Source organism: Pelodiscus sinensis, chromosome 1 (genome assembly GCF_049634645.1).
Source record: "Pelodiscus sinensis isolate JC-2024 chromosome 1, ASM4963464v1, whole genome shotgun sequence".
Classification (NCBI taxonomy): domain Eukaryota; kingdom Metazoa; phylum Chordata; order Testudines; family Trionychidae; genus Pelodiscus; species Pelodiscus sinensis.
In genome coordinates, this window is record NC_134711.1 from 138,229,803 (window position 1) to 138,242,518 (window position 12,716).

A 12,716-nucleotide genomic window follows, 5' to 3' on the forward strand; every position below is an offset into this window, starting at 1 on the left:
GATGAAGGAGGTAACCTAGTGACAGAGGATGTGGGGAAAGCTGAAGTACTCAATGCTTTCTTTGCCTCTGTATTCACGGACAAGGTCGGCTCCTGGACTTCTGTGCTAAGCGACGCAAGATGGGAAGAAGATGGACAGCCCTTGGTGGGTAAAGAACAGGTTAGGAACTATTTAGAAAAACTAAACGTACACAAATCCATGGGTCCAGACTTAATGCACCCAAGGGTACTGAAGGAGTTGGCAAATGTCATTGAGGAGCCTTTGGCCATTATCTTTGAAAAGTCGTGGAGATCGGGCGAAATCCCGGATGATTGGAAAAAGGCAAATGTAGTGCCCATCTTCAAAAAGGGGAAGAAGGACGATCCAGGGAACTATAGGCCGGTCAGTCTTACCTCGGTTCCTGGAAAAATCATGGAAGGGATCATAAAGGAGTCCATTTTGAGACACTTGAATGAGAGGAAAGTGATCAGGAATAGTCAGCATGGATTCACAAAGGGCAAGTCGTGCTTGACCAATCTGATTAGCTTCTATGATGAGGTAACTGGCTCAGTGGACATGGGAAAGTCAGTGGATGTTATATACCTTGACTTTAGCAAGGCTTTTGATACGGTCTCCCACAATATTCTTGCCAGCAAGTTAAGGGAATGCGGATTGGATAAATGGACGGTAAGATGGATAGAAAGATGGCTAGAAGGCCGGGCCCAGCGGGTAGTGATCAACGGTTCGATGTCAGGATGGAGGTCGGTTTCTAGTGGAGTGCCCCAAGGTTCGGTTCTAGGACCGGTTTTGTTCAATATCTTTATTAATGACCTGGATGAGGGGATAGATTGCACCCTCAGCAAGTTTGCAGATGACACTAAGCTAGGGGGAGAGGTAGATACGCTTAAGGGCAGAGATAGGGTCCAGAGTGACTTGGACAAATTGGAGGATTGGGCCACTAGAAATCTCATGAGATTCAACAAAGACAAGTGTAGAGTCCTGCACTTGGGACGGAAGAATCCCAAGCATAGTTACAGGCTGGGGACCAACCAGTTAAGTAGTAGTTCTGCAGAAAAGGACCTGGGGGTTACAGTGGATGAGAAGCTAGATATGAGTCAACAGTGTGCCCTTGTAGCCAAGAAAGCTAATGGCATATTAGGATGCATTAAGAGGAGCATTGCCAGCAGATCCAGAGATGTCATTATTCCCCTTTATTCGGCTTTGGTGAGGCCACATCTGGAGTACTGTGTCCAGTTCTGGGCCCCCCACTACAAAAAGGATGCGGACGCATTGGAGAGGGTCCAGCGGAGGGCAACCAAAATGATTAGGGGTCTGGAGCATATGACCTACGAGGAGAGGCTGAGGGACTTGGGTCTGTTTAGTCTGCAGAAGCGAAGAGTGAGGGGGGACTTGATAGCAGCCTTCAACTTCCTGAAGGGAGGTTCCAAAGAGGATGGAGAGAGGCTGTTCTCAGTAGTGACAGATGGCAGAACAAGGAGCAATGGTCTCAAGTTGTGGTGGGAGAGGTCCAGATTGGATATTAGGAAAAACTATTTTACTAGGAGGGTAGTGAAGCATTGGAATGGGTTACCTAGGGAAGTAGTGGAGTCTCCATCCCTAGAGGTGTTTAAGTCTCGGCTTGACAAAGCCCTGGCCGGGTTGATTTAGATGGGATTGGTCCTGCCTAGAGCGGAGGGCTGGACTTGACGACCTTCTGAGGTATCTTCCAGTTCTGATTCTATGATAAGGGGATGGTTGGATGAAATAACATGATCTTGGTAACTAATTGACCATTCATTTCCAGTTGGAAATAGGTCAATGGAGGGATGATAGGAGTTGCTATAGGGAACTTTCTGGGTGTCTGGCTGGTGAGTCTTGCCCACATGCTCAGGGTTTAGCTGATCGCCATATTTGGGGTCAGGAAGGAATTTTCCTCCAGGGTAGATTGGCAGAGGCCCTGGAGGTTTTTCGCCTTCCTCTGTAGCATTGGGCACAGATCACAGCTGAAGGACTCTCTGCATGTTGGGGCCTTCAAAGTATTGGAAGGCTTCAATATCTGAGACATAGGTGAGAGGATTATTCTAAGAGGGGTGGGCGAGATTCTGTGGCCTGCACGGTGCAGGGGGTCAGACTAGATGAGCATAATGGTCCCTTCTGACCTTAAAGTCTATGAGTCTATGAGTCTATGGTAAGAGGAGGCTGTATAATGATTTTGCTGTTTAGGAGTTCTTGATCAGACAAACTTTCTACATACTAGATGTCACTTGGATGTGAAGTAAACTATAGTGACCTAAGTGCTAGTGAGGACAGCCTGTGCTGGTGGGAGAGCTTTTCCAGCTGACATAAAACCATATCCACAAGAGATGGTAGCTATTATGCTATGGGGAGTTCTCTCCCTTGGCAAAGAGCATCTTCACCAGACTTGGTGCAGCTGTGCCACTGTAGATTAGCCCTGAGGAAAAAGCTGGAATGCTAATGAACAACACGTTCCTCTCCGCTTCTTTGGTTCTAGATCCTGCTCCAACTGAGAGTATGGTCTCTGCTCGTGAGAGAACTGGTTGCATCACAAGCAGTGAGGGAAGGATGTAGAAAGGGGATGAAGCAGTTGGCCCCTAACTAAAGCCTCAGACACAGGACAGAGCTAGGGGACCACATGAGGACTCCTGCTGTGCTCTACAGCACCTCTCATTGAGGGAATTGGGAGCGCCCCTGAAGGCATGCTGCCTGTTTCTCTCTCCAGAGCCTGAGTAACATGGCCCATGATTCTTTGCTGTCTGAGCACAGAGCAAGTCCTTTCTGCCCATCAGGGCATGGGAGCTGAAGCCAGGTAAGAGGGCATACCAATTTTCTGGGGTTTCCCTGGACTCTTCCTCACCTCCACCTTACATAGCACCACTCAGCTGAAGGGAAGTGGGCCAGCAGGACCTAAACGTTGGGGAAGGAAAGAGAAAGCCAATGTGTGGCTCAGGCTCCAGTGCAGGCAGAGTTGGATCAGATGGTAATTGGTGGGGTAATCCCTCCATTTTCCCTGGGACCAGAAGAATTAAGTCTCCCACAGATAACTGGGGTATAGGGCAAACACAACTGGAAGCCAACAGTGGCTGTAAACAGTACAGCAAACAAAAAGCTTGTAGTCCAGACCACGAAGGGGGTACAGGACACACAAGCCACCGTAAGGCACTACATGCTTGGGAGAACTGACAGGCCCAGGTGCTGTGAAGACTCACCCTGATAAAGGTGGCCATAGAATATGCTCCCCTGCAGTATAATTCCTATGTAGCCCTGCTGGGCAGCAATGGAGACTCATGGGGCTGAGGCACTAGCAAGTTTTATCCTGGAGTCAAGGGGGCAGCTACCCTCATTACCTCGCCAAAGGGCCAGGCAGAGGTGGAATACTGTCTAGGGAGGTGGGTACACTGAGATCTAGCATGGCCAAGACCCATCTACAAGCACTTTCAGGGGTTGAAAGGCAGCTCTGAGTGCTGTGTGGGGGCAGGGCTAGGCCAGCACGATACCCCTGCAGAGGGAAAGGGCATTTAGGTAGGGGAATAGTGAGGAAAGACCCTGTGATTGGGAAAGGAAGAAAATCTCTATGGGGTGGAGAGCAGTAGCTCTAAGTGAGGGGATCTTCAAATGAGATGGAGACTGAAACCAAATCTGACCCCTTCTCCCCCTAGACCAGAGGTGTCCAACCTGTTCTGAAGCAGTAGCCACACTCAACTGGCCAAATAGCCACATGTGGCTAGAGTGTTGGACACCGCAGTCCTAGCAGCTGCAGCTCCACCCTCAACTGCCTCCCTCCTGCCTAGGGAGCAGCACCTGCTGCACCAGTGAGCTGTCCAGGGCGGTGCAGGCTGTACCCATGTACAATGTAAGGACTTCCCAAAAGGCAGTTACCCAAGGCTGGTGCCTTTTCCTGCTAGTTCCACCATCATCCCCTCCCCACCATGTTCTCAGTTTGATGAGGGTACTCCTTCCTCTGGGCAACCCCCCAGCAGTCTCATTTCTCATGGGGTGGGGAGGAGAAAGGGTATACAGTGGAGGTGGCAAGAATGAGTGGCTGCCACCGTACTCACTGACACTTAGCTTCACCCTGACATGTTAAACAACTCGGGGGGGGGGGGGGGGGGGAGAGAAAGGTTGAAGGGCCACAACAAAGGCTCCCACTGCCATCTGCAAACAGGATGTAGAAAGGGGCCAGCTCAGCTCTCAGGGTGCTGCCTGTCTGGAACACACTCCCTGCTGCCAGCTGGACTAAGTGTTTTAAGTTAGCTAGGGAAGCAGGTAAGCCCCTCAGCCCACAAATGGAAGGTGCAGGAGCAGGCAGGGGCTACAGCTGCGTTCTCCACCCAGCAAGGCAGCAGAGGCTGTCTGGATCAGGGCAGTGCCATGCCACCCAGGGAAAGATGACCATGGTGCTGTCCCTCCATACCAGGACGAAGGGGAGCAATTCACATGCCCACTCAATGGTTCCCTGCTGCCTGGCGTGGAATGACTGCAGCAGCCAGCATGAAGTGACTGTTCTGTCCCAACCAGGGGGACTGGCTCAGTTGAGAAACGAAAGTGCATGTGCCACAAGAGCCCTGTGATGATACAGCTCTCGGGAGACTGCCTGAGCTTTCCCCTGAAAGGGGCCCCAGCAGTAGTTCCAGCCCAAGGCACCGCTCTGAGAGGGACCAGCTTGAGGACGAAACCCCACAGCACCGTGTCCCTACCACATTCACCCTGCAGGAAGCTCCCCCTGGGTGTGACCTGCCTTCTGGCACGCTCCTCCCTCCCCCAATGACTGCAAGGAGACAGAGTCCGGTGCCACATGTTTATTTTGAATAGTGACGGCGGGTTAGGGGACATGGGAAAGCTACGACGTTTCACAGGGATGCCAGCTGCCAGGCACTCCCTCCCAGCTGCTCACCCCCCAGGATGCCTGGTGCAAGAGGCAGCCTTTCCTCCTCTCCCCAGCCCAGGAGCCCGCCTCACTGCAGTACCCCAGGAGGAGCGACAGACAGGCCCTGGACTTTGATTGGTCTACCAGGCACATGGGCACAGCCAGCCAGACCATCCACCAGCCAACAGTTACTTTTGCCCACTTAGGAGAGGGGGGCAGGCACGAGGTGGAGACCAGTAAAACCCCGCCTCTGGAAAAGGCTCCCTGCCAATCAGAATCCAGCAGGGTGACAGCGGTTAGCAGCAGCAGGACCGATTACAGTGAATGGGGCAGAGGAGTCATGGGTGAGGCCATTACAGTGAGGGGATCATAGGGGTGAGCTTCCTTCCCCTCCATGATGGCTCCCCCTTTTGGGCTCTAGGGGTAGGTTCAGTGTTTTGCATTGATGATGTCCAGGAATTCAGGCTTGAGGGAGGCTCCGCCCACCAGGAAGCCATCTACATCATGCTGGGAGGCCAGTTCCTTGCAGGTGCCACCAGTGACTGAACCTATCAAAGGAGGAACAATTCCAAACACCGGTTAGACACCCCATGGTGACTGCCAGGGGCAGGATGGGGAAAGGGTTGGTTAGCTGTGCAGATGGGGAATAGATAGAAGCGGTTGTACCCTGTCTACTGGGAAGGGTAACAGACTGAGTGGTTAGTTCACTGCCCCCCCCCCCCCCAACCCCAAAGAGGGTCCCGGAGCTCAGGAAACAGAGGGGGGGGAGTGGGGAAGTGAAGCATGTCCCTTTAGTTAGTCAATGGAAAGCTGGTTGTGCTATTGAAGAGTCCTATTTCACTAGACAGGTGGTGAAGCACTGGGATGGGTTACCTAGGGAGGGGGTGGAATTTCCATCCCTAGAGGAGTTTAAGTCTCGGCTTGACAAAGCCCTGGCTGGGATGATTTAGTTGGGGTGGCCCTGCTTTGGGCAAGGGGCTGGACTCAATGACTCCTAAGGTTTCTGCCAGCCCTGGGATTCTGGAGTGGGGGGAGGGGGGAGGGAGAAGCTACTGGCACACCAGGTTCAGCTGGTATCATTAATAAATAACACCCCCTCCCCCCCCAAGAGCAACTGCGCTTTCCAGTCAGAGGTCCCAAAGGGCTTTTCAAAAGCAGCAAGTTTCATTATCCCCATTGTACACATGGGGCAGCTGGGACATGGGGTGAAGGGACCTGCCCAAGGTGACCCAACAAGTCAGTCAAGGAGTAAGGAATCAAGTCCCAGAGCCTCTGTCTATTGGGGGAGGGGGGGGGGGGAGGGGACACTGCCTGAGACAGCAGTGGCTCATCTGCCTGGCAGAGAGCAGCTGTACAACCAACAGCAGAACCGAGCAGAGGCAAGGGGGGGTGCCTAGTGTTAGGCACTAGAAAGGGCAGGGTGCCCAAGGCTAGCTACCTCCATAGATGATGCGAGTGGATTGAGCGACAGCTTCGGACACATGATTTTTTAGCCACCCCCTCAACTTCTCATGAACCTCCTGAGCCTGCAATGAAACCAGAGCTGCATTACTGGGACCCCAACCTCACTGAGGTTCGAGACCCACTGAAGAGGGGTGAGAAAGACGGACGCTTGGCTCCTTAACCCTGTTCATACCTGCTGGGGAGTTGCCGTTTTGCCAGTTCCAATAGCCCAAACTGGCTCATAGGCAAGCACCACCTTGCTCCAATCCTTCACATTATCTGGGGCGAGAGAAGGAAGCAAGTGTTATTCGGGAGGTGAGGGACAGCTCCGCCGCTGGGACTGGCCAGCAGAGCAGCTGTCTGACAATAGAACAGTTACTGGAGGAGCAGCTGGGAACTCAGACTGATACCCCAAACAAGCATGCACAAACCCAGCTCTGCGGCACACCTGGAATGAGTGATCAAGAAGTAATACTACATTTCCCAGGGGCTCACCTGAGGAAAAAGCAACAGAGCAGGGATCTCCGCCCAGCTGTGGGCTAAAGGGAAAATGCCCTCCACACTTACCAGCAATCACTTTGGTCTGTTCAAAAACCACCTTCTCTGTGATGCCAGCTTCTCTCTCATCCAGCTTCTCCCCAATGCAGGCAATGACACTGAGACCCTCAGCCAGGGCATGGGCCACCTTTTGCCCAATCAGCTGGAAGAGGGGAGGGAACAGTTAGCCAAACTTCACACTCTGGAGCTCAGCTCCCCCCTCCGAGGATGTTAAAACTGTTTCCTCCTTACATCCCAAAGTAGCCCACCTCATCAGACTCCCCAAAAACATGTCTTCGCTCCGAGTGGCCCAGGATCACCCAGGTGGCACCGATGTCCTTTATCATTGCAGGGCTGCAAGGGGAGAAAAGGGAGAGATGAGGGCCTTGCCTCTGTCCTGGGAAGAGCCCCCATGGGGCTCAGTCTCTAAGTTAATTCAGCTCTATCACCCCATAGCAGGCTCACCTGATCTCTCCCGTGAAAGCTCCCTTTGACACCTTGTAACAGTTTTGTGCTGCAACCCCAATCTTTGCATCGAGCTTCTGACGGGCGAAATCAAGGTAAATGGTGGGGGCGCCGCAAACAACATCTGGAGGGCAAGAGAGGGTGTTAACCATATGGGGATGGAGCAGATATCACACTTGATCTTCTCCCAACAGCTGAATCCTCTTCCCCCCGAGATCCATCCCCTGATCCTTTTCTTATCCCTCAACCCGCCCCTACCCCCGGTGCTTATCCCTACTCTGCCAAGCTGTAGCAACCCTTCAAAACAAAAAACCTCCACACACAAACCCTACCACACACATCACCCTCACTGAAACTTGGGGCCCCAGCAACACAGTACGGATGTTTCTCCTCTATTATGATCTTCTCTTCTTCTTTTAAAGGGACGCATGGCAAGCATCATGAGAGGAAGCTCAGTTTAACGTTTTTACAAGTTTCCCTAGGAGGGAGGTGAAGCACTGAAATGGGTTCCCTAGGGAGGTGGTGGAATTTCCATCCCTAGAGGTTAAGTCCTGACTGGGATCATTTAGTTGGGATTGGTCCTGCTTTGGGAAGGGGGCTGGACTCGATGCCTCCTGCACCAGCTCCTGAGGTCTTTTCCAAGCTGAATCTTCTATGGTTCTATATGAGAAATGCAAGAAGCATCTGACTAAAGAAGAGTTTCAGTAGGGAGGGGAACCCTGATAGAGCCCATTTAGGGAGGGATAAGAAAAAGCTGCTCAGGAGCTACTCCCTGGCAGTGTATGGGGTCTGGAAGCACGAGTGAAAGGGACCTGGAGTGGCACTACCATCACTGAGATGTTGGGTCCCCAGGTATTGGTCCCTAGGGAACAGATTAGAGGGAACCTGGGGAGGCAGATTCATCATCCTTATGATTATGGGAGGTACCCAACACGGGGATAGGACAAGTTACTGAGGAAGCCAGCCTGGGAGTTCCTTAGGCATCAACTCAGGGCTTGTCTGCTCTCTGGGAGCTTCAGTGGCACAGAGACAGCACCGTGGCTAGGCTGCTACAGCTCTTGAGTTTAGATGTTTCCTAAAGCAGTGCAAAGGCTTCTCCCAGCCCTGTGGCAAATCCACCACCCTGCGCAATATTTCAAAGGCTCAAGCGCCGCAAGGAATGCAGGGCCAATGCCCCACTCACCCTGCGCAGCTTCTGCTTTTGAACTGTAGCCCGGCAGTTCAAAGGTGGAGGCGCCCTGATTGACTAAACAAATAGTCAATGGAAATCCCATCGACTACTTGATTAGTTAATTAATCTAAATGTAACATCCCTAGCCAAGTGAGGAAAAGGCACATACACACTAGGGCTGTGTCTACATTGGCATCCCTTTCCGGAAAAGGGATGCTAATGAGACACTTTGGAATTGCAAATCCGCGGGGGATTTAAATATCCCCCGCGTCACTTGCATTTAAATGGCTTATTTTCCGGAGAATCACGTCTACACTGGTGCTTTTCTCCGGCAAAAACCCTGAGCCGGAAAAAAGCGGCAGCCATGTAAATGCAAATGCCGCGGGGGATATTTAAATCCCCCATGGATTTGCAATTCCAAAGTGTCTCATTAGAATCCCTTTTCCGGAAAGGGATGCCAATGTAGACACAGCCAAGGTGTAAACCAAGGCTGCTGCTTCCTTTGAGCAGGTCTGGTCATGTCCACTAAATGCACAGGCTTCCAAGCACCATCCCAGGCAGGGTAAGCCCTAGGGACCTGCCTGCAGTAACCACATCTTGAAAGCCTTGATGTACAGTCTCTGGGGCCATCTTATTTGCACACTGAGAGCAGGGGAGACAGGGAGGCTTTGCCATCAGGCGAGCTGCCTCCATTTTGAAGGGTGCAGAGCAATTTTAAGATGGGAGGTTTGTGTAGTTTATTCATTTAGCTGGTAGCAAGAACAGTTGCGTAGTTATGTTGTATTACTGAAGCTATTACTTTTATGTTGTATTACTGAGATAGCTGAGGAGGAAAGCCTGCAGCTGCCTAGTCTTGCCTTCCCCAGCAGGGGTCACTGTACTAGCTACTGGTACCATCTCCCGCACATAATTATTATCTCAGGACCTGGGGCTAAGAGAGGCTTCCACCAGCATCCCTCCTCTCCAATGCCAACCCCTTGACCTTTAGCAGCCAACAGAGATCTGGTTTCCAAACCAAGTACAGTAGCTGATATTTTTAACCCAGACACCACTGGTTATATTTAGGTCTCAATCTGCTCAGAGACCTTTGACATTTCTTCAGGGCACTTCCCCCAAAATAGCAGTTTCTCCTTCCTCATTACAGGACCCTCCTAGCCCAAAGAGATGGGTAGCACAAGATCCAGAGGCGGAGGATATTTCAGCGAGGAGATGATAGTGGAGAGAGAGAAGACTAGCTAGCTGTTGCTGGATGATGTAGATGCCAACTGAAGCAGCCACAAAGGGAGGTGGGGAACTGGAAATCTATCTGCAAGTACAAACCCTGGGGCAAGGAGAGATAACAAGGCCCTGGGCTGCACAAGTAAAAGCTACACCAACCTAAATTACACTGTGATTTTAAACTGACTTAATTAAACCAGCACGCACCTCATTACAACTGAAGTCGTGATATAACGAGAAGTTGAGCCTGGTTTAACTCAAAGGGAGTTTTGCAAAAGTTGTCACCAGTTTTTAACCCTACCCGTTTAATCAGTGCCATTTACAGGATTATATCTTTTGACTAGAATGCGGGCTATGGGGTGGGGCCAGGAATGAGGGAGGGGGCCTCAGGCAGGGGACTGAGGTGCAGGCTTACTTGCAATGGCTCCTGGTCAGCAGTGCAGTGGGGTGCTAAGTCAGGTTTCCTGCTTGTCCTTGCACCACAGACCATGCTGTGCCTCAGAAGTGGCCAGCAGCAGGTTCAGCTCCGAGGCAGCTGTGCAAGCAGCTCTGGGTGCTGTTCTTGCCAGCAGGCCCTGCCCCACCCTCCCAGCTCCCATTGGCCAGGAACCCTCAAAGGGAGTGGGGAGCTGGTGCTAAGGGCAGGGCTTGGATCCCCAGAGTACCCCCCACCTAGGACTCTGGGGCACAGCACAGTCACCTGACAGCAAAGTGACCCAGTACTGGGCCACAACCCCTCCCTGGAAAACCACTGGTTTAGACAAATCCAAGGGGGGAATGCGGCGAGACTAAGCCACCAGAAGAATTCAGGGTCCATCTACTAGTGCCTAGGGGCACAGATGCCTGGCAACAGGCTGGAGGCCTGTTCTTTGGAACACTGCTGCCTAGCACCCCAGGGAAGGACGTCCTCTGCTGGCTGGCTCAGCGGGAGTGGGACACTCCAGGTTACCCCCCTCTTCAGGTTTCAGCTGGAAAGCCAGGAGGAAGGCTCTCAGGTCCTCCCAAAAGGGTAGTACCCATAATGCACAGAAACTTGACCTTTCATACTTCGGGGCGGAGCCAGCAGCAGCAGCAGGATGGCTGATGGAGGGGAGCAGCACGAATGGGACTTGGGAGACTGGCTGGAGGCAGTGGGTGGGGCGGGCCATGTGCTCGGATTACCTGTGTATACCTCGCTGTATCACTTCCCTGCCATGAAATGCGCTTGGGCCCCATGCAGGTTGGGCTCTCGGTGCTTGGGGGCCAGATCCCCGAGGGCAGAGTAGATCTGGCGGGCCTGAACGCTATGGCTCTGGCAGGGGGGAGAGAGGCTGACTCTCCCGTCCCGGATCGGTCTCCCTCCTGCCCGCCCCTTGTGCCCTAGACAATGATCATGTCCCGCCGGCCCCCTGCCGCGCGGCGGGGAGTCCAGACTGCAGCAGCCGCCTAGTCCACATGGCGCTTTCCCCGTTCGCAAGCGCAGGCGGCAGCAGCAGGAAGCGAGTCACTGGGTACGTGCGGGCAGGCACAGCGCGAGGGGAGGGGACGAGCGGGAGCGCGGGCACAGGAGACCCGAGGGGAGCTCCAGCAGCCCTGCCCCCAGCCAGCTCCACCTGAGCCGCCGCCGCCCAGAGCCACCCACTGCGGGGCTACCGCACCCTAGCTGCCCCCTCCCCCTGCCTCGGCTAGCGGGTTAGCTCAGCAGCCACTTGCCCCAGATCTCAGTCCACACCGTTCCCATTAGCCTCAGCGGGGCAGCCCGGGAGAAGGGAGGAGAGGGATGTAGATGGGGCTGGGGTCTTGGGCCTACCGCAGTCAAGCGGGGCGATGCTCAGGACCGAGCCAGGCTCCCACAGAGACCAGCGAGGCAGCCGATTGCAACGTGAACAGGCAACGACTCTGGGACCATCCCTAGAGACACTAGATAGAAGCTTCCCTCCCACCTCTGCACTCCCAGTCTACAACCTTGCCCCTTCCCCTCACCAGTGTCCGCCGGGATCTTGCCGCTGTTTAGGGTGTGGATCAGCTCGCCTAGGCTCTTCTTATCCCCGTTCATCTTCCAATTCCCCCCCACGAAGAATTTCCTTGGTGCCATGATGGGTCGGGTACTGCTGCCTGGCGCAGAGCCGAAGGAGACTAGAAGGTCAGTAGGTCCGTGTGAGAAGCCGGCCTAACAGCTCCCGCTCAAGCTTCTTTATAGAGAAGTGATCCAGGGACACGCCCACATTTGTCTGAACGTTCCACACGCTCCGCCCCTAGAACGTCCCCACGCTGCATTTGCTCCATCTCATGAAGTGCTAACATTCCTCTAGCTCCGCCCCTTCCGCGGCGCCGTTCCGTTGGCAGTGGGAGCTCAGGGGCGCTACCTTTACTCGTGCCCGGGTAGGGGAAAAGGGCAGCGTGAGGCCACAATTGTCTCCATCATTCATGACTCCAGCTGAGAGGGTAAACAAATTCCTGAGCTCTCCACGATCTGCTGTCAGCAAGGCTCCAGCTGCCAAATGCAACTTGCCCTAGAGGCACCTAATGCCTGCAGTGCCTCAGGTAGCCATGGTGAAGGGGCTAGAGTAGGAAAGGACCACCAGTTCTGGGAAAAGAACTGTCTTCTTCACCCACCTCCCTAGAACGCAGTCTCCCTGAATCAGAGAGGAAGTGGGCTTGTCTGCTTAACTGTCATCATTAAAGCAGCCATGAATATTGGGGCGCTAGGAGGAACCTATGAGGTTACAGCAGGGAACCCAGCATCCAGGCTTGGATTCTACACTCAGCTCTATGGCCTTGACCAGCTCTGGGTCTGTTTCTATCTCTGTGAAATAAGACAGTAACACAGTCACTGTATAGCTCGTCACACCTGTCTGAAAGGCTTAATTATTTCAGAACTATAAATCTTTGAGCTGCTTTGTTCTACAGGCCCTGGACTACCATCACCTCCCTTCCACTTCCAATAGAGCTCATTTTTAAAGCCCTGCAAATCCATAGCTATCTGTACCTGCAGCTGTAAATGCAGATAGCCATGGCTCATTTTTACAGCTACAGGTG

At 53.1% G+C, this 12,716-nt stretch overlaps 1 protein-coding gene and 1 long non-coding RNA gene across 2 annotated transcripts in view; one reads left to right on the plus strand and one right to left on the minus strand.

Annotated features, from left to right (window-relative positions):
* Positions 1–9,759, plus strand: part of LOC112545979 (uncharacterized) — a 19,610-nt gene extending 9,851 nt beyond the window's left edge. The window contains exons 2-3 of the long non-coding RNA XR_003089569.2: positions 2,720–2,806; positions 9,625–9,759. This is a non-coding gene — a long non-coding RNA (uncharacterized LOC112545979). The remainder of the gene's footprint in view (positions 1–2,719; positions 2,807–9,624) is intronic.
* Positions 4,782–11,873, minus strand: TPI1 (triosephosphate isomerase 1). Its single transcript, XM_006124145.2, has 7 exons — positions 11,661–11,873; positions 7,310–7,433; positions 7,114–7,198; positions 6,875–7,007; positions 6,501–6,586; positions 6,303–6,390; positions 4,782–5,412 (listed from the first exon to the last, which is right to left on the minus strand). The coding sequence occupies exons 1-7, from the start codon at positions 11,770–11,772 to the stop codon at positions 5,294–5,296; spliced, it is 747 nt and encodes a 248-aa protein (XP_006124207.1). The 5' UTR covers positions 11,773–11,873; the 3' UTR covers positions 4,782–5,293.
* Positions 11,874–12,716: the final 843 nt, after the last annotated feature.

Excerpts from the sequence above, each read along its gene's own strand:
- TPI1 (XM_006124145.2), bottom strand. The coding sequence starts at position 11,772 with ATGGCACCAAGGAAATTCTTCGTGGGGGGGAATTGGAAGATGAACGGG. Across the intron at positions 6,587-6,874 it reads ACAGACCAAAGTGATTGCTG|ATAATGTGAAGGATTGGAGC; the intron begins GTAAGTGTGGAG and ends CTCTCGCCCCAG. Across the intron at positions 5,413-6,302 it reads CACTCGCATCATCTATGGAG|GTTCAGTCACTGGTGGCACC; the intron begins GTAGCTAGCCTT and ends CTCCTTTGATAG.